Below are 21,095 nucleotides of genomic sequence, written 5' to 3'. Positions count from 1 at the left end.
TCTAAAACTATCCACTTCCCCCAGTCACTCTCCCTTAATGCTCGCTTCCAGTCTACTGCCACTTTCACCCCTTGTACATCTCATCACCTTACTTTTACCCACATTTATCTTTAGCTTTCTTCTATGACATACTCTCCCAAACTCTGCCACCAACTTCCTCAATCCCTCCTCCGATCCTGCCACAAGCGCAGTGTCGATGAAAGAGTATTAGAATGGTTTGGACACATGGAAAGAATGAGTGAAGAAAGACTAGTAAAAGAGGTATGGAAGGCAGATGTGAAGGGAGTGAACGTGAAGGGACGTCCTAGGATGAGGTGGATGGATGGGGTGAAGGGGGCTTTGGGGAAGAGGGGAATGTCTGTAGAGGAAGGATAGGAGAGGACAGAAGACAGGGGTGAATGGAGAATGGTTGTATATGGATGATGTTGTGATGCATGAGGTGGTGAGGTAGTATGTGTGAGCAAAATTTGACGCAGCCCAAAGGGATTTCTCCCCGTCTTCTCCTTTTTTGCATGGGGGGACGGAGAGGGGGTGTCGCCGATTTAATGAAGTGGCCTTGCTGTGGATGTGCTGTGTCTTGTGACACTGCTTCTGACCTAGGGCAGTGGACAAGGTGCAGGGATGACCCGTCATCCAGGAGGTGCTAAAATTAGAGGGAGGGTGGAAGGGTGTGGAGTGTATTCAGGGATGGAATGGGTGGGAATGATTTTTTGCCTTTTCCTTTTTGGCTACCTCCCTAGTAAGGGGGAAAAAGCCTTGGTATATGTATGTATGTATGTATGTCCACTTTATTGGTGGGGTGCAGAGAGACATAAACCAAGAAAAGTGAACCATTAAAGGTGCTGGTGGTATCTACCTTACAAGAAAACAACTGCCCCTCAAACTAGCTTGGGCCTTCTCAATTCACAAATCTCAGAGCATGACATTTGATAGTGCTGAAATGTCATTATTTCTGGTGTTTGAAGCTGGTCAGGCTTATGTGGCTCTCTCAAGAGCTCGTAATATTTGGAGCATTAGAGTTTTGGACTTACATCCATCTGCCATTCAAGAACATCCAGATGTTCTTTCATTTTACAAATCACTACAGATGCTGGAACAACAAAATATTGAGCAGTTTTGTTAGCTCAGATGATGATTCGTATATACTTTTGTTCTTTAAAGATAAATAATTTTCTTCCCAATGATACATCTTAATGTAGTGTGGTTGTAAATATGTAGTTTTAAATCTTTACTTCTCAAAGTGTTTACTAGGCTAGATAGAGTGAGAAATGAGGAGGTGAGGAGGAGAACAGGGGTGGAAAGGGAGCTGGGAGATAGGGTTGATGAAAGAATATTAGGATGGTTTGGACACATGGAAAGAATGAGTGAAGAAAGACTAGTAAAAGAGGTATGGAAGGCAGATGTGGAGGGAGTGAACATGAGGGGACATACTAGGATGAGATGGATGGATGGGGTGAAGGGGGCTTTGGGGAAGAGGGGAATGTCTGTTGAGGAAGGACGAGAGAGGACAGAAGACGGGTGAATGGAGAATGGTTGTATATGGATGATGTTGTGATTGCATGAGGTGGAATGGGTGGGGGGATGGGGGGTGAGGTAGTATGTGTGAGCAAAATTTGATGCAGCCCAAAAGGGATTTCTCCCCGTCTTCTCCTTTTATGCAATGGGGGGATGGAGAGGGGGGGTCGCTGATTTAATGAAGCGGCTTTGCTGTGGATGTGCTGTGTCTTGCGACACTGCTTCTGACCCAGGGCAGTGGACAAGGTGCAGGGATGACCTGTCATCCAGGAGGTGCTAAGATAAGAGGGAGGGTGGAGGGGTGTGGAGTGTATTTAGGGATGGAATGGGTGGAAATGATTTTATGCCTTTTACTTTTTGGCTACCTCCCTTGTAAGGGGGAAAAAACCTTGGTATATGTATGTATGATTCGTGATATCATTCACATCTTCTTTGTGTGTGCACAACCATGTTGCTTTGATCTTCCTTTGTTCTACTCTATTGTCTTCTGTTCCTTTCAGCTGTTTTGCCATTGTTTCTATGCATTTTCAATGCTAATATTCTGAAAAATGCTTATGAATTTATCATCATCTTGTCTGCGGACTTGTTTTAGTTCCATGTTAAGACTGATGCATCATGACCAAACTAATGTTTGGAAACAAAAGATGTCCTTCTCTCCAGGCTTTGTGACAGGGGGCAGTTGCAGAAAGTCCCCACACAGGATTAACTGGATGCCACCGAAAGGTTTGCCATTTCCCTGTACTGCCCAGGCCATAGCTTCCAGTTTCTCAAAGAATGTACCATCAACCACTGATATTTCATCAACAATTAAGTGTACATTTTCTCCATTGCTGTGCAATTACTCTCTAAGAAGCCAACAGAATGCACTGCTCCAAAGTAGCAGTGCCACTCCCAGTTCCTCCAAAGACATGGAGTGTAGTCCCTCCAATCTGACAAACAGCAATGCCAGTACTGGCTGTGGTGAAGGTAGTGTCTGGCATCAAGGCACCAACAATGCACTACTGAAGAAAGCTCTTGCCAGTTCCTGCACTACCAGTGAAGAAGACATTGTTCTCAGCTTATGTTGCCTGAAGCACATGCTTTTGTTCACCACCAAACGCCAGTGGATTAAGGAAGTGAGGGGCTTTCGTCTTTGTAGGGGGTAGAGATAGGGGTGAATGGAGGATGGTTGTGTATGGATAATGCTGTGATGCATGGAAGGGAGTGGATGGGGGATGGGGGGGGGTTTGAGGGAGGGGTTATGTGTGAATGATAGTTTATGCAGCCCAAAGGGTTTTCCCCCTGTCTTCTTCTGCATGAGAGGATGGTGAGGGAGGGTCCCTGATTAAATGAAGTGACCTTGCTGTGGATGTCCTGTGTCTTGCTGCATTGCGTCTGACCCAGGGCAGTGGATTAGATGCAGGGATGACCTGTCATCCAGGAGGAGCCAAGATAAGAGGGAGGGAGGGAGGGGTGGTGAATGGTAGTGGATTACATGAGGATGAGATGGGTGGGAGTGGATTTATGCTTTTGACCTTGGCTATCTTCCTTGTGAGGGAGAAAAAGCCCTTGGTATATGTATACATGTATATACTGTTAACATTTATTACAAAAATATGATTGATTCAGTTAATGTCACAAACACCCCCTCTTAGAGGAGAGTTTTTTAAAGCAGGAAAATTATAGTGGAATACCCTTACTATGAACTTGCCTGCAAGGCAGGGTTTGAACTGCTTTCACTCCTGACTTCCACAGTACATGAATTCAAATCTAAATATGATCATTGTAAATTGAGGATATGGATCAAGTTGGGATTGCACATACATTTGAGGCTAGGCATGAGAAGGAAGCAAACGGTGTTGGGTGGGATTGAGTGCATGTATTGATTGGCTACCCCCTATATAAGAGGGAAGAATCCCTCAGTACAAAGAGAGATGATAAATTGGAAAGTAGGAGATGGGACTCAATGAGTGTTGCTCCTTTTCTTTTATACTACAATTAAGTAAATAGAAATATTAATGCTCTAACCTACTCAGCCAGCACATGACAAAGAATGTTGCATAATGTTGTCCTCAAGGATAGACGTGGTGGTGAGTTGGATGTGACGAGATACAATACAGAGATCTGTTATATACTTGTTATTCCTTTACTGACCATGGTAGAGCAGATCAGAAGGTTGCTCCCAGTGTTTGGAAGGTGACAAGAGAAATCGTCCGTACCCAAGGTATTGGATTCCGAGGTCTCAACAAGGGAGTGACAGCAACCATTGGCAGGAATGGAGTCTTCAATATGATCTATTTTGGTGTCTTCCATTCGGTCAACTCCCGAGTCTCTCAACCAAAGGTAAGAACATAACTGATAGTCATGATATAAATATGATTATTCCCAGATCTCCTCCAGTTTTGGATATTACCATATTTGTCATTTTAACTGAGGTGGAAATTACCACTTGAGAGGAGGTTTGGGGTCATTATGATTTCATTACATCCATGATGAAGAAATGAACATATTAGCAATCATTTCACAATTTCATGCACAGTTACATGCAAATGTACCCATACCTACACAAGCAAAGCGTGATGGCCTTAAACATTAACCTCTTCCATATGATGATGCCATTGAGGACCACAATGAAAATAAGCTTTTTTTGTGTTATCCTCGGTAATTGTAATTGTTATTTCGAACTATGTGTTCTTTTCATTATCTGTATTTCATGTATGTTGATGTAATGCCAAATAAACTTACTTATGAGGCACAAGTGGGTATGCAAGAATGCTGGCTTGGGCATCTTGATTAGATTTATTTTGTAGTTGTAACTGAGTGACCCCCGTTTTCTGTGAACTGGCTTGATTGTGTTTTCTGTGGTTATTAATATTCAGAGTGAAGGAGAACAAGTAATACAGGCATGACTTAATATTTTTTAAGGTGAGTATTGTGATGCTTCATCATACATCAGGCATCTAATGCTGCATGCAAGAATGTGACTCATATTGAAGAGGTTAAGCATATGAAGGGTGTGAGGAAAGTAATACAATTAAGAGACATAATGGCATAATGAGCTTTTCCTTAATCAGAAACCACTGATAGGTAAATACTGTCAGAATCATAGCCAGGGTGAAAATTGAAATAGGGAATATAGGATAATGTATGGGGCAGAAATATGGAATTTAAGAGAAGCAGAGAGGAAAAATTTAAATGTGTTTGAGATGGAAATACTGAGAAGTAATGGTAGGGATTACAAGGTTGGATAAAGTGAGAAACAAGGAGGTGAGGAGGAGAGCTGGGATGGAAAGGAGATGGCACATAGGGCTGTTGAAAGATTATTGGGATGGTTTGGAGACATAGAAAGAATGAGCGAAGAAAGATTAGTAAAAGAGGTGTGGAAGGCGGAGGTAGATGGAGTGAACTTGAAGGGATGACTAAGGATGAGATGGATGGGGTGAAAGGGGTGTTGAGTAAGAGGGGAATGTCTGTTGAGGAAGGAAGGGAGAAGGTAAAAGATAGGGATGAATGGAGAATGACTTTGTATAGATGATACTGTGATGGAAGGAAGGGAGGGGTTGCAGAGGGTAGGGAATAATAATGTATGAATAATATTTTGACACAGCCTCAGGGGATTTCTCCCCATTTTATTTTTTTCTGCATGAGGTGATGGAGAGGAGGGTTACTGATTAAGTGAAACAGTCTTGTTGTGGATGTGCTATGTCTTGCTTCATTGCTTCTATCCCAGGGCAGTGGGCAGGATACATGGATAACCTGTCATCCATGAGGAGCTAATATGAGAGAGGGGAGTTGCTGATTAAGTGAAGTGGCCTTGCTATGGATGTGCTGTGTCATACTGCATTACTTCTGTCCCAGAGCAGTGGTTGGGATACAGGGATGACCTGTCATCCATGAGGAGCTAAGATGAGAGGGAGGAAGGGGTGATGGATGGGAGTGGAATGCGTGAGAGTGGGTACTTGCCTTTTGACTTGGCTACATCACTTATAAAGGGAAGAAAAAACCCTTGGTATATAAATAGATAAGATACTTTTGTTGTAAGTTTCAGTGGATGTGAATGCAAAAGAGAGAAACCAGTAAATGTTTCTTCTTGCAGGAGAAGTGGATGCAGAACGTACAGAAATTTGCCATTGGATTGGTTGGTGGTGTGATAGGTTCCTGCGCTAACATCCCCTTTGATGTCGCCAAGAGTCGTATTCAGGGACCGCAACCTGAACCGGGCAAGATCAAGTACAGGTCCACCTTTGCTTCCATCGCCATTGTCTACAGAGAGGAAGGGTAAGATTTCATTGTACCTTTTAAGCCCTTCACTCTTGTATACTTACAGGAACCAGCCTTAATTCTCTTCACCTTCTCTTCATCCCACTTTAACATTATAGGGGAAGTTTGAAGCAACAGTGTGTTTGGTAAGGAGTGTACAAAAAGGAGAACAAAACTACACATAGGTTATTTAGAATAAGAAAAACTTGGTCTCTTGTGGAAAGGTGTTCAAAGCCATCAGAGGTTTGGATTTCGTGGACGTCACAGTCAGGCCTAGGGCTGTTCCAGATTAGAAGCCTCTGGTGGAGATCAGCAATGAGACTGTTGGATGCAGAATTCAAATCAGGCCAGGGCTGCTGAATAACAATGTGGCTGCATGTTGTAGTGCATTGCATTGAGTCTCAGTGTGACATATGTGCTTTGACTTGCCCACCACCTTCATAAAGGGGAGTCTTTTGTATATACAATATAGATATCTTTCAAACATGTAGTCTTTCAACTTGTTCCCATGACCTTGTGTTGACCTCCTGTCCTGGACAAAGTGATCTTTTTTTGTCAGTTTTATCCAAGGAACTGAGATAGAAAGGACAAGTGGGTTTTGGATGGGTGGGGAATGGGAGAATGTGGATAATTTGTTTTGCTTTGGCCATTCACCTTGTAAGGAGGGAAGGTTTGTATAGTATATAAATGCGTATATTATTATTATTAATTTTCCTGGGGTTTCTCAAAAGCACTTTCTTTGTTTTCCAGCCTGCGAGCATTGTACAAAGGATTGGTTCCCAAAGTGTTGAGATTAGGTCCTGGTGCTGGAATCATGATGGTTGTGTACGAACATGTCCACAAGTACCTCACCCTGCGCTACCCTGACTAGAGCAATGCTTTCCTGAATAAATAAGTTCTATTGTCACAAAGTGAGGTATAAAGGTAATTTAATCATATCAAACTGATGTGTAGGCTCAGCTGATTACATCCTGGGATGTGTAATTGTAGATTGGTTGTTCTTGAGCTGTTTTGAAATTGTGGAAATATTTCACTGAGTAGATGCACAGTCGTACTTGGACTCCTCATTCAATCTTGGAATAAACTTTAGCTTTTACCATTAATGAGAGTAATCATCTAATTGACCGTATACAATTGGGTTATTTATGAAGTGACTAGATGCACATACCAGAAACTGAACTTGAATCAGAAAGCAGGAGATTTGAAAATAAGGTTTCCCAGTGTTAGGGGATTGGCACACAGAAATACCAAGGCAACCTAGATTCTTTCATTGGTATTCACCGTTTTTATTGTCTTTCCTTTTTTCAGAAAAATATATAATTTTATCTCTCTCTTTTTTCCATTTTTCTTTCTATATTACAATGTGGATGGAGTGACCTTGAGAGGTAGACAAGAGATTGTATGAATGAATTATGTGATGGGGCCTTTAGATACAAGGGACTTGTCTGTCAAGCAGGTAAAGGAAAGGTCAAGAGATAGGTGGGAGTGGAGAATAGTTGTGAATGGATGAGACATTGATGCAGCCTGGAGTGTCTGCTCTGTAATTTCCTGAGTGGACGATGGGGGAGGGTCACCATGCAATCAAGTAGTGGGGTAAACCAGATTTGGTTGTTGGGCTCTGCTGTGTTTTGATGTCACCTGAGCAGTTGGTAGAAAACGAGGACCTTTTTTCCACAAGGCGCCAAGATATAAGGGACAATGGATGGGTGTTGGATGTATGAAGTGAGGGTATACTACTTGGTTAGGCCATGCCCCTAATAAGGGGGAAAGGGCCTTTTGGTATATACCTTTCCTTTTTTTAGGAATGTCCCCTTGGGGGCGCTACAGAGAGTAGGATGTGTAGTCCTATCCCCATCCCATTTTTGTCGCCTTCTACAGCTCAAGTGGAAACACTGTATTTTTCTCTCCAACCCTCGTAAGGGGGGAAAGGCTGTTGGTATATGTATGTATAAACTAAAACCATGAAGGAGCAATATTCACATAAATTTATATGAATTATTTTTAGTGTAACTAGGAACATATGTGTAAGTGAGCTTTGGAAATGGTCACTAAATTTTTTTTTATTTATTTCTTTTTTTCTCTCCCTTTCTGAAAGGAGAATGATACCCAGATTATTATTTTTTATGCTTTGCATTGTAAGGAGTTCCCAAATTAATGGTGCTTCCATGGAATACTCATTTAATGACCATTTAATTTATTGATCTTTAATATCCATAATTTTCACTTTTGTGTTTACGTACATGAGGTGAAATAACAACAGTTGTCATAATTGTGGCTATCATGTTGAAAGGTTGAGTGAGATGCAGGGATGACCTGTCATCCAGGAGGAGCCAAGATAAGAGGGAGGGAGGGGTGAGAGTGGGAGTGTAATATGTAGGGAAGGAGTGGGTGGGAGTGGATATATGCCTTTGTTTTTTGGCTACCACCCTTCTAAGGGGGAAAAAAGCCTTTGGTATATGTATGTATCTTTTTCTTGCTGCCTCTCTCCAATTTAATAATGTTTTGTCATTTTTCATGTCATCCAATTTTCTTCTTGCTGGATGATAATACTGATAAATGTTGCCTCAATTTTCATCGACTGGGAACCTGCAACCCCCACAACAATGTGCACCATTTCTCGGACACTTCCAAAAATATCTCTCTGGAAGGGAACGGTGGGCTGTTGTTGGTGTTTTATTAGTGTAGGACTACTTTTGTTAAAGAAAGAGAGCAATCACAGGTTGTCAGCGCTCCTTGTGTGAAAAGGTGGAGCAAGACTTGATGAAGACCCTTTGCCCAGGCTAGAAAATGAGTGTCAGCCTCTCATGGCTCCTCTGTCTTGTCTTGTTCATTTATCATAGCATAGACTTTGTTAGTGTGAATTTTTAGAATGTTATCTGAATTATGGATTATATTTTGGAATTATAATGCACTTTCGGAAGAAGATGTGTGTAGTACATGATCAAAATAATGTAAGATTAGTCACCACTAGTATTGATAGAGGAGAAAAAATAAAATAGATATGTAAATCAATGAGGTGCAGTAGAAATGAAAATATTAAATAGGTGCTTTCCCATACCAAGTCCCTTTGCATACAACGAAAGTTTTGATTACCAGCGAACATTATTTGTTCAAATTTCTTTTCTTGGAGAAGTGTGGTGTAAACTTTAGCCATTGTAATGATAAAGTTCATACAAGTGCACCTCTTGAGCATTGTGACGTTCTCCGAGAAATGGCATGGTTTTAGCTAGAACAAAATCCCGCAAGTGTATCAACATCTTTAGAAATTTTGAAATTTTAGCTCTTGGGGATGAAATGGGTGCAAGTGGTTTCTATGCCTTTGTTTCTTGGCTACCTCCCCTGTAAGGGGGAAAAAGCCTTTTGTATATGTATGTATGTATGATACTCTCAAATGAACAAGTTCTCTAACATTATCTGGAGGCCATCTCTCATATAAAAGGAAGAAGCCTTTTGGTATATGCATAACCAGAACAAAACAGTGAATGATAACTTTAGGAATATGTGTCTGTAGCCTGATTCTTATCAACAGAAGGAATTCATTTGACGTACTCAGTTTGAATTTACCAAGTTGCATAAAATTAATTTCTGCTACTGATTTTATGTTATTTTGTTTTGTTTGTAATTATTACCCATGTTATGTTTGTTTTTCAATTATTATACTTATTACTGATAAGAAAATCCACTTGAAAAAAGCCCAGTGTTGAAAGTATTTGTACTATATATATATATGCAAACACCCCACAGTTAAATGTAGGAAATGCAGTGGGAGCTGATAGAGATCTTAGACTCAGTTGACAGATGGTGAAGGCATTGACAGGTTTTTAAAGATAGGCAGCATTTCTCTCTCTATCTCTTTCTCTCTCTTTATATCTATAATATATATATATATATATATATCTTTATCTCTCTTACACACACAGGAACACTACATACATTCTAAGAAGAAGAGGAAAAAGAGAGCGATTGATTATATGGCAGAAGTTGTCATTGTGTAGCCTTTTGTTCAATCCCAGTTTAAGATTAGAAATTGCTCAAGGACATTCTATCTACCTAATTTAGTTGCAAGTATTTTAGATATTTATTTAGGCTGTATGAAGTTAGCTGAAAGCGAGTGTAAGCCATGCATGGATCAAAGCTATGTAGTTCGTTATCCACATATTGCCGCACACACCAAGAAGTCGTACATGACAGGCCAAGTCTTGGTGTTGCATTGTGATAGGCAAGGTAAAAGACGTAACCATAACAATTTGTGAATTCAAATTTTTTCACTTGAAGTTTGTAACAAAATCAGTAGACTAAAGTTGGCCCTACACAATCAATATTATTGCTCAATATTCAGTATTATATAATATTATTGATGATGTATCGATGATATTGAGGAGGCATGTGTTTGGCATGCACATTTGATGTCTTCAGTGTATTGTCACATTCTTCAATACCATCCCTATTCCATGAGTAATATTGTACAATATGGGATATTGTGCAATGATATTGATCATGTAGGGCCTACTTAATGAACAATTATGCCACCCTGGCCCTGGCTTTTGAAATGTCTTTTTCAGTTTTCACTCGTAGCCAATAAGATCTTTAAACATTTGATATAAAAAAGATTGATATATGTAGAGAGGATTGTGCAAAGCATTTAAGCACAAATTTAGCCAAGGTCCTGGTGTAGTGTGAAGAATTATCCCTGAACATATAGTATATATGCTAAGTGTGAAATCATTTGTATACCAGTCACTCATTATATGTGTCTCCCAGTATGTGATGAACCTATTCTACCAAGTTCCCATTCTGTACATGAAATTTTCAGATACAAGTTGTGTGTGGTTATTGTTTTGTATACTGCCATAACTTGTGATACTGTCTTTGTTTTATAGATCTGTGAATGAAATACAGTATTCACTTTTTTGTGAATTCACTCTATTCAGAATGCATCCCAAACATATATGGAGGGATTCAGGTGGTATGGAATGTGCTGCTTGAGGTAACTTTACTACACAATTTCCCCTCGTGAAATCTACACCACCCTCCCATCCTATTATCAATGAGACACCATCAGCCCCATGGTTGCTATATCTTGTTAGCCTCATAGAAACTAGTTATTGAATTTAAATCCCCCAGTTTGTGAACTAAAGCTTAAATTACACCATAGATGATTTTAAGTCCTTCCATGTATTGTGCACCAGATGGTGATTCATTGTTAACATACATATTATAGGTCCCTTCCCCCTTATAAAGGAGTCTGACCGAGTGAAGGCACACATCCTCTTCATTCAATGCCTCTCCCACCTCAGCATTTTGTGAATGAAGGGTCATCCCTGTCCCCTGCCACACTGTTCAAGGCAAAGGCAATGCAATGAGACACAGCACTTCTAAATTAGGACCTTACAGTCAGAACTGGGAAGCCCTATTTTTTCATGTATGATTTCATTTAGCTAGAAGATCTTGTTAAAAGGAAAAGAATAGGTTTATTATCGTTTTAAGGAGATATGCAACATTTAAAATGTAAAGATATGTGTAAATGTACACATTTATATTTGGAAACTGGGTTTCCAAATTGTGAACTAAATTATGAATTGAAAGAACAAAATATTGTATTATAGTTATTTTTAACTTCATAGATATATTATGCTGAAATATTCTAGGTGTGTGTATGTGTGCTATTTTCTTTGATTAATGAGTCTCTTAATAAAAAACTTTGTTTTCTTTATTTTTCAAAGGATTGTTTTAAGAGAAACCCATTTCTTTTATTATCTAAATGTGTTATCATTCCACTGAGCTGTTTAGATGGTCTTTTTTTTTTATAACCTCTTATCTCTTATTCTTTAGGTTCTATTTTTTACACTCCTTATCTTGTCTTTATGTACTTTGTCACTTTTAAGTTAAATCATAGTAATATTCTACTTAGATTACTCTTTAACATGTAAACATGGGTTGGTGAATAAGTAATAGTGACTAACATTTGTATGTTTGAAGAATATTTCTTGAAAAGCACCACAAACTACAGATCACACAAAACAAGATGTTATGAATAATCACCACCTACACAAAGAGACTAATAATATACATACATACATATACCAATGGCCTTTTCCCCCTTACAAGGGAGGTAGCCAAAAACAAAGGCCTAAAATCCACTCCCACCCATTCGATCCCCACATACTCCACTCCCATTCACCCCCTTTCCTCCCTCTTGGCTCCTCCTGGATAATGGGTCATCCCTGCATCTCACCCACAGCCCTGGGTCAGAAGTGATGTAGCAAGACACAGCACATCCACATCAAAGCCACTTCATTTAATCAGCAACCCCCTCTCTGTCCCCTCATGCAGAAAAAGAGAAGCTGGGGAGAAATCCCTTCAGGCTGCATCAAAATATCATTCACACATACTCCATCCCCCACCCACTCCCTTCTATGCATCATGGCATCATCCATACACAACCATTCTCCCTTCCTCAACAGACATTCCTCTCTTTCCCAATGCCCCTTTTACCCCCTCCATCTCATCCTTGGTCATCCCCTCATGTTCACTCCTTCCACCTCTGCCTTCCAGACCTCTTTTACTAATTTTTCTTCACTCATTCTTTCCATGTGTCCAAACCATTACAATACTCTTTCATCAACTAAATCTCCCAACTCCCTTTCCATCTCTGTTCTCCTTGCCTCCTCATTTCTCACTCTATCCAGCCTGGTAACCCCTATCATACTTTTTAGTCATTTCATCTCAAGCACATTTAAACTCTTCCTCTCTTCTATTCCATGTTTCTGTTCCATACAGTGCTGTCGGCACAATCACTCCTTCATACAATTTTCATTCCCAAATGTCTATTTCTCATTACACTTCATCATCCACCAAGGCATTTACTTGTTTCTCTCAATCTACATTCTACCTCCACCTCCACTCCTCCCTTTCCCACCACATTCGCACCCAAGTATCTAAAGCTATCCACTTCCTCCAGTCTCTCTTCCTTAATACTCACTTTTAGTCTGCTGCCTCATTCTCCCCTTGTACACCTCATCACCTTACTTTTACCCAAATTTACCTTCAACTTCCTTCTTTCGCACACCTTCTCAAACTCCATCACTAGCTTCCAGTAATATAGTTTGTGTACTGTAAATGTCTAACAGTGCCCTACTGTAACCTTATCAAGACAACAGCTAAATATCATAAGAGCTTAAGAATGGAGAAGACTGCAAGGGACCATAAATGACTTGTAGAGCACTCCAGAAAGATTTGATGTCCCACACTGGAAGAAAGAAAATGATTGTTGCTTTTTTGAGATATGAAAGATGTGGACAAGATTGATAAAGATCTATTAGTATATGATGAAATAATACCAGGTGAACATTGCAAAAAGAAAAGAAAAAAGATAATTTTTGAAGGACATATATACAGTAAACCCTCCATATATCAAACTATATGAAGCTCTACCCTTCATTGTGTTATCCATTTTCCATATTAGTAGAAAGGAAATAAGCCCAGAACTCCAAAGGTCCAGGAATCATACAGTTTATATATTTTCATATATGGTTTTGTTGTGTAATAAATGTAAAACACTCAGTCATCCTAACTCCAATAATTCAGAGCACTTTCATTTATATAACTGAATTAATTTGCAAGTTTTTTGTTGCAGCATAATGGTTAGAAGCAACAACTTGTGGACATGACTGATGGAATGTAAACAATGTTTGCATGCCTCACTCATTTTTCCATATGTGTGAAAATGAAACAAAAATAGCTTGTAGGGGAAAACAAGAAAACAAGAATACTAGACATTTATGAGAGTCCTGGAATTGTACAGGCATATGGCCAGCCTCGGCCTTTGTTTAAAAATCTGAAAAACCTCTCGGATTTCTTTAAAATAGGATCAACGCAACATAGAACCATCCTCTACTAGCTTTGAAGTCGCTTATCCCAAGGTGTGAAGCTAAGTTTGAGGCTGTGCTTTGGATGGCAACACCCATGCCGTACTCTTACCAACTGTTGTTGTTTACGCTACTTGTACACTGCCTTATCCATATCTTCCTTGGAGACTTATCGTTATTCTTTGATCATTCTTTTTTGTTTGATATCCTCTGTATTCTTAGGGTATTCCTGGTGCTTATCCTTCAACTTCCTGATTTTATTAAAAGTAATCTTAACCCCTTGAGTACCGGATGTGTGTTTTGTGACACCTGCGTGTCACGGCTGAGTGCACCCGCCAGGAACCGAGCGTGCTCCCCGTGACACGCACGTGTCACAGTTATAAGCTGTGTGTATTGAGGGCTCTCAAGGCCTCGGTTTCTGGGTTATTTCTACCCACATGGTGGCAAGTGTCTGTGTTTACAAACATAAGGCTCCAGCCATTCGTGGGATGGTTTTAAATGTTTGTTTACGTAAGGTTGACAGGTCAGTAATGAAGGGGTTAATCTGAAATTCTGTACACTATCTGCATCATACCACCACTTTTCATGTGTTCCAGAATGTTCACTATTTTGAAAATAGATATAAAGTCCATAGCCTCGTATTTTTACAGCTAAAGGTAGCTGTTTCACTTCTGCTATGCTTTTAACCATCCATAGTCAAGGAGGATCATTTTCTGGCATAGCAAGACAAGTATGTCTATTCTCTGAAGGCAAGTGGCAGTCTGAACCCTCATGTCTGTGCCTGGACCCATGTTGTTGTTCTTGCCTCAACATCTCTCGAGTACATGTCACTAAAGATTGTGTCTACTATGGGCTTTAGCTTACTGAGGGTTTACTGTATATTGTTCTGCACAGATGCATCAATTTGTGGAATAAATTCAAAGAAACAGTCCAGGCAGACTGCGTAGATTAATTGTAAGTTAAGTTTTACAATGGAGACAAAAGATGGGATCCCACAAGCATAGATCCTGTCCTGTAGATTACTATCTATATACCAAGGGTTTTCCCTCCTATCAGGGAGGTAGCCAAAGTCAAATGGCATAAATCCACTCCCATCCACCACCCTTTCCTCCCTATCGCCCCAGCTGTATATTATAATTAGGTAAATACAGTACATATCCACAAAACTCACCACACCTATTCCACAACATGAATGACCTACCAATAGACATCATGGGACTGACAGTAGGTTCTTGCAAGTGGTGGTCTCAAAGATGAATGTCAGAAAGAATCATCTCCCTGTTGCTCATCTTCAAAATACATCAACATCCTCACTTCCATCTGGAGGTGCTACTGGAAGGGCTGACACTTGGTCACCAGTCTGTCACTTTCAGTTTTATTTTCTACACATTTTTACATGAGGAGAGCTGACTGTTGGCAAATGTTCTTCTCATACTGCTGAAAGCCATGACATAGGAAGTCTTACACTAATGCAACACAGACAACATTCCATTGTTTCTTCCTAATGAGATTGATGGGAAAGGCACAGAAACTATCAACCAGCTGCTGCAGGACTGCTTCTGGTCAGTGAAACGAGACAACAATTATTGTAGACATATACAGACTCAGAATACTGCTGCAGTGAGATACATAGCACTAGTCCTCCACCCCACCCAAACATGCTAACACAAATGAAACAGATATTTAAAGTACTCACAGACACGCCTCTAACTAGTATGTAGCTAAAAAGAATCCTTGGTTGCCCTTCCCCACCCATGTAGCACACAGGTCTGGCTAGACAGGAGAGAGAATACATATAGGTTTATTTCACTGTGATCAACACACAGTACTTGGAACATACTGACATAGATGAGGCAACAAAAGGGGCTCACACAGCCAGGACATTTAACATCCAATTACACATACCCCACCTGCTGAAAACTACTACTTGCATGCAAAATAAACACAACATATCTGGAATGGAGGACCTCTGGCATGATCCAATGAGGGTGATCATTTTCCTTTGGCATCCAGGTGCTATGACTCAGTGACGCCACAAGTGGATCAATAACAACTTCTTTTAGACGTAAAATATTCTATACCCATGGTAAACTGCATTCCAGTTCACAAGTTCTCAGTGCATTGTCTTATGCAATTGGGGAAACAGGTTTTTCAAAACTGTTTTACAGTAGTGGTATCGGTAAATAAAGAAAATTAATTTCTTGTGAATGAAAGAACAAAAGTTTTTAATTACATATTAAGACTCTTTAACACCAGTGGGTTGGGGATGGAGGAGGTTAGGGAGTGGTTATGTGTGAATGATATTTTGATTAAGTCAGAAGGGGTGTCTGCTTTTTTTTCTGCATGAGGGGACAGAGGTGGCTGGTTACTGATTAAGTAAAGTAACCTTGCTGTGTATGTGCTGCATATTGCTGCTTTGTTTCTGACCCAGGGCAGTGGGTGGGATATAGGGATGACCCGTCATCCATAAGGAGCTAAAGTGAGAGGGAGGAAAGGGTGTGAGTGGAATCGATAGGGGTGGGTTATTCCTTTTGACTTTGGCTACCTCCCTTATAAGGGAAAAAATCCTCATTATATAGCTAGACGTATTTTCCCAGCTATACTTGTTAAAACTGCTAATATATGTTTATTTCTACTGCCATACTTTTTTCTTTTTTTCATCGAAGGTCAGTGATCTTAGTACATATATTCGATAAGGAGATATACTGAATCTAGAATCTGTCATTTTATGATTTAGTGTAATTCACAACTAATGAATGACATGATCTGAGTTGGACATGATTTTTGGGAGACAAGGGACCAGTAATGGGTACCAACTAGTGGCGTCCCTGTGAGTTAAATATTGTAGAGAATCATTTCCCAGCTACCCATCTTCAAAATCCATTGACAACTCCACCCGTATGGGCTTCCCAAATAGTCTCTGGCAAGGGCCCAAAATCTTTGTATCAAATTTGACTATTTCCTCCCCAGTTTGTCACTAGTAGAGTTGATGGTTCATCTTAATCTTTTTCATTCTCATCTTCCTTTTCATCTGTTACTTGTACTGTTAGGACTACTACTATTCTTCAAGCTAATGACAGAAATAGATTTATGCCAGTACAACATAGTGATTTAAAGTTTCTTCCCAGATAGATTTGTGGGAGGTTGCAGTGACCAATTTAGGTTACTGTGAGGTTGGTTGCTATTCAATGAAACTTGAGGCAACAGTTAATGAAGAAGCTGAGAGTGAATGCACGAAAATATATTTATTGAAGTTAGACAAGGTTCAGGCTTTTTTGGGAAGATAGGTGTGCACACACACACAAATTTTTTATATATTTTCATCCTGGATTATATAAAGAATTATGTAATCATTTTATTATTTGTGTATTCAAAACTTTTATCTGCATTGTGTTGTTGTACAGAGCTGGACACATGCTCGGTGCATTCCTAGGTGTGTTGCTCAGTGTCCTGACTGACATATGTAGTCAGGACACCGAAGAACGTATGTATTCCTGTATTGATCTTGGGTTTCTTGTGGTATCAATGAAGGTAACCAGTGTTGCCTCAAATTTCTTTTACTGGAAACCCACAGCCATAAAATAGCGGGCAACAGTCATCAAGCTTTCTGTTGGATCACTCTGGAGAGAAATTGTAGTAATTGCACAAAGTAAAATTGTGTATTGACTTGTTTTGGATTTAATGAATGATCCCAGTAATATTTAAATGCCAGAAGCATGGTTAAGCAATATTTAGAATGTGTTTGCTCAATAGTAGTTTGAAGTAATGTGGGGAGAAGACAATTCTACATAGATTTTTTTTGCATCAAGGTTTTTATCATTTCTGTGTAGCATTTCTCTTTCAAGATAATTGAACAGAAGAACAGATGAATATTTTATTCAAAATAGTTTTATTTGGTTATTTAGATTTTGATTATGCTATACATCAGTGGTTCTTAACTTTTTTTTTTATGCTGCGACCCAAAATACTGTCCAGATCGACTATCGCAACCCTCACCTTAAGGAACACTTCTATTTAGATTATAAAATACTTGTGATTATAAAAACATGTGACAGAAACAATGTTTTGTTTAACCTTAGATAATAATGACTTAGGGATTCTACAATTGGGATTAATACTTTGATAATATTTTGAATAGAAATATTGGAAAAATAATAAGTCCACAAATCCTCGGTGACCCAAGGGTTAAGAACCGCTGATAAACACATATTGATTAGACACATTGGAGTGCCAGTGTGGATGTTGCAAGTACTTATGTGAGTTATCCAAGAAATTGAAAATATATTTCACTTGCATGTTGTGATTATATGAAATGAAGACATTGCAATAGAATAGATTACAGGTGTGCAGCTTAATGAGCAATATCTAATGTTACATTATGATTTTAGTGAAGGTCTTTTTCACGCAACCAGGCAGGGTTGTAGTAAAATAATAATTTAATCAATGTTGTGTAGTCCGCTGCAACGGATACTGTGCATGATTCAGGTTCATCAATGTTACATGCACTTTGTACATAGATTGATGCTAGTTAGTACTCCGTAACTATACAACATTGTATGATGTTATCATTAGAAACTTTAGAAAATCTTAAACTGTTAAAAATGTCATAAAATGTCATTCAATGGTAGAAATTGGTTTAAGAGCCACAGGCTTCAAGTTTGTCATTTTTATTGTTTATTTTTTGTACAACCACTGTGCCTCACATTATTTTTAACTTGATAGAAAATTTTACACTGGTAATAAAGAATGTCATGTATTTTTTATCGGTTTTCTTTTCATGGTTTGCAGGTTTCAAAGATCTAGACTGGAGCCAAGAATGGAAAATTAAATTAAATGCCAGAAAATGCAAATTATTGGAAATGGGAATAGGTAAATATATATATAATTGAAGTATTGAATTAGAAGAGAAATCATTACAAATCAAAAATAGAAGAAACAGCTGGGAGTATTGATAAGGGATACCCAGTTATCTGATAAACATATCAGTAAGCTTGTGGTAAGACAAGGATTGTTGAAAACCATAAAGATGGCTTTTCACTTTATGGATAAAAAGAAAACTATGGGAAAAGAAATCACATTCTAATTTGTTCTAGATTGTCCCCACAAAAAGTGAGATGTAACCAAGATTGTGAGAAAATAAAAGCAACAAGCAAAATACTTTTTAGTGGTTGATTTGTACAGGGATGGTAGGAGGGAAGCTTGTTAGCCATCTACAAGGCTGAGCAGCCTTCTTTAGGATCCATTCTGTTCACCCCACATGAGAAAAAGATGTAAAAATGTGTCATAAACATAACCTGTTCCTACCTAGCTAAGAAACTACCCTGAGTAAGGTCACCCATTCTGTGGTTAGAATAACAAATTGGCTATCAGGTGAGGGGAGGAAACTGTGGAACTCCCAGATCCATCAAAGCTCCTCTCCCCAATGCCTTGTAACAACTATAAAAGAAGATATATATATATATATACATACATATACCAAAGGCTGTTTCCCCCTTACACGGGGGGTAGCCAAAAAGAAAAAGGCATAGAAATCACCCTCACCCTTTTCATTTCCCATATATTCCACTCCCCTCCACCCTCTTCCCTCCCTCCCATCTTGGCACATCCTGGATGACGGGTCATCCCTGCATCCTGTCCACTGCCCTGGGTCAGAACCAGTGTCACAAGACAGCACATCCACAGCAAGGCCGCTTCATAAATTTGGCGACCCCCCCTCCGTCCCCTCACACAGGAAAGGAGAAGATGGGGAGAAACCCCTTCGGGCTGCGTCAAATTTTTTTCTCATACTTCCTTACCCCCCACCCACTCCCCCTTATGCATCACAGCCTCATCTATACACAACCCTTCTCCATTCACCCCTATCTTCTGTCCTCTCCCGTCCTTCCTCTACAGACATTCCTCTCTTTTATAAAGCCCCTTGCACCCCATCCATCCATCTCATCCTAGGACGCCCCCTCATATTCACTCCTTCCACCTCCGCCTTCCACACTTTTTTTTTACTAACATATCTTCACTCATTCTTTCCATGTGTCCAAACCATCCCAACACTCTTTCATCAACCCTATCTCCCAGCTCCCTTTCCACCCCTGTTCTCCTCACCTCCTCATTTCTCACTCTATCTAGCCTAGTAACCCCTATCCTACTTCTCAGACATTTCATCTCAAACACATTCAAACTCCTTCTCTCTTCCTCTCTTATGTTCCATGTTTCTGCCCCGTAAATTGCTGTTGGCACAATCACTCCTTCATATAACCTCCTCTTAGCATCCATTCCCAGATGTCAATTTCTCATTACACTTTTTAAACCACCAAGGCATTTACTCGCTTCTCTCAATCTACATTCTACCTCCACCCCCACTCCTCCCTTTCCTGTCACATTCGCACCCAAGTATCTGAAACTATCAATTTCCTCCAGTTTCTCACCCTTAATGCTCACTTCCAGCCTGCTGTCACACTCTCCCCTTGTACATCTCACCATCTTACTTTTGCCCACATTTATCTTCAGCTTCCTTCTTTCACACACCTCAAACTCTGTCACTAATTTCCTCAATCCCTCCTCTGATCCTGCTACAAGCGCAGGGTCATTCACCTCTCGCACCACCCCATCCATGTAAAGATTGAACAGCCAGGGTGACATAACACACCCCTGACGAAGTCCCACCTTTACCTCAAACCATTCACTCTCTCCATTACTAATCCTAATGCAAACTCTACTACTCTCATAAAAACTCTTGACTGCTCTTAACAGCATTCCTCCTATTCCATATATATGCAGTACCTCCCACAGTGTCTTCCTGTCTACCCTGTCGTAAGCCTTTTCCAGATCCATAAAAGCCCAAAAAACATCCTTACCTTTTGCTATAGCTTTCTCACATATCTGGCTTACCACAAAAATCTGATCTACACATTCCCTACCTGTCCTAAAACCCCACTGTTCCTCACCAATTACTCCCTCTGTTCCTCTCCTAATCCTCGCAATCAAGACCCTCCCATAAGCCTTCCCAACTACACTCAACAAGCTGATCCCTCTGAAACTACTACACTCACACTTGTCCTCCTTTCCTTTGTAAAGCGGAACTATGCAGGCACTCCTCTAGTCCTCTGGCACTCTACCCTCTTAAACAAACATTAAATAACCTCACCAGCCAGTTCATCATAACTGTACCTCCTTTCTTCAGACATTCTGCATGGCATCCATCCAACCCAGGTGCCTTACCTGCTCTCATCATCTTAACAGCTGCTTTCACTTCATCCTTCCCTATTTCTCCTCCATTTTCCTCACTCATCACTCTCATTTTCTTAGCGCTTCCCACTGCAACCGCCTTTCCCTCCCTATCCTCCTTCACATTTAGCAACTCCCTAAAATACTCTGCCCACCTTCCTCTCACTGCCTTCTCTTCCATTATCATCTCTCCATCTACACCTTTTACCTTTTCTTCTCTACTTGATTCGCCTCCTCTTCCTCTCTTAATTT

General features: G+C 39.9%; 1 protein-coding gene and 1 pseudogene across 3 annotated transcripts in view; one reads left to right on the top strand and one right to left on the bottom strand.

The window, feature by feature from the left end:
- The window catches only part of LOC143020974 (mitochondrial 2-oxodicarboxylate carrier), a 32,954-nt gene extending 14,191 nt beyond the window's left edge, over nt 1-18,763 (top strand). For 2 of the 3 annotated variants that reach the window (XM_076178029.1, XM_076178030.1), the window contains exons 6-8: nt 3,657-3,837; nt 5,591-5,772; nt 6,505-18,394. In XM_076178029.1, coding sequence (XP_076034144.1) covers nt 3,657-3,837; nt 5,591-5,772; nt 6,505-6,625 — 484 coding nt within the window. In that variant the 3' untranslated portion in view covers nt 6,626-18,394. The other variant, XR_012965961.1, reaches the window with a different exon arrangement.
- LOC143021292 (ATP-dependent DNA helicase PIF1-like) lies at nt 1,724-3,539 on the bottom strand (annotated as a pseudogene).
- Nucleotides 18,764-21,095: the final 2,332 nt, after the last annotated feature.

The sequence above is a fragment of the Oratosquilla oratoria genome, chromosome 41 (assembly GCF_046742065.1).
Source record: "Oratosquilla oratoria isolate Oo_2021 chromosome 41, ASM4674206v1, whole genome shotgun sequence".
NCBI classification, from domain to species: Eukaryota; Metazoa; Arthropoda; class Malacostraca; order Stomatopoda; family Squillidae; genus Oratosquilla; species Oratosquilla oratoria.
Note: the sequence above shows the minus strand (reverse complement) of the source record. Positions and strands in the feature narration are given on the sequence as shown.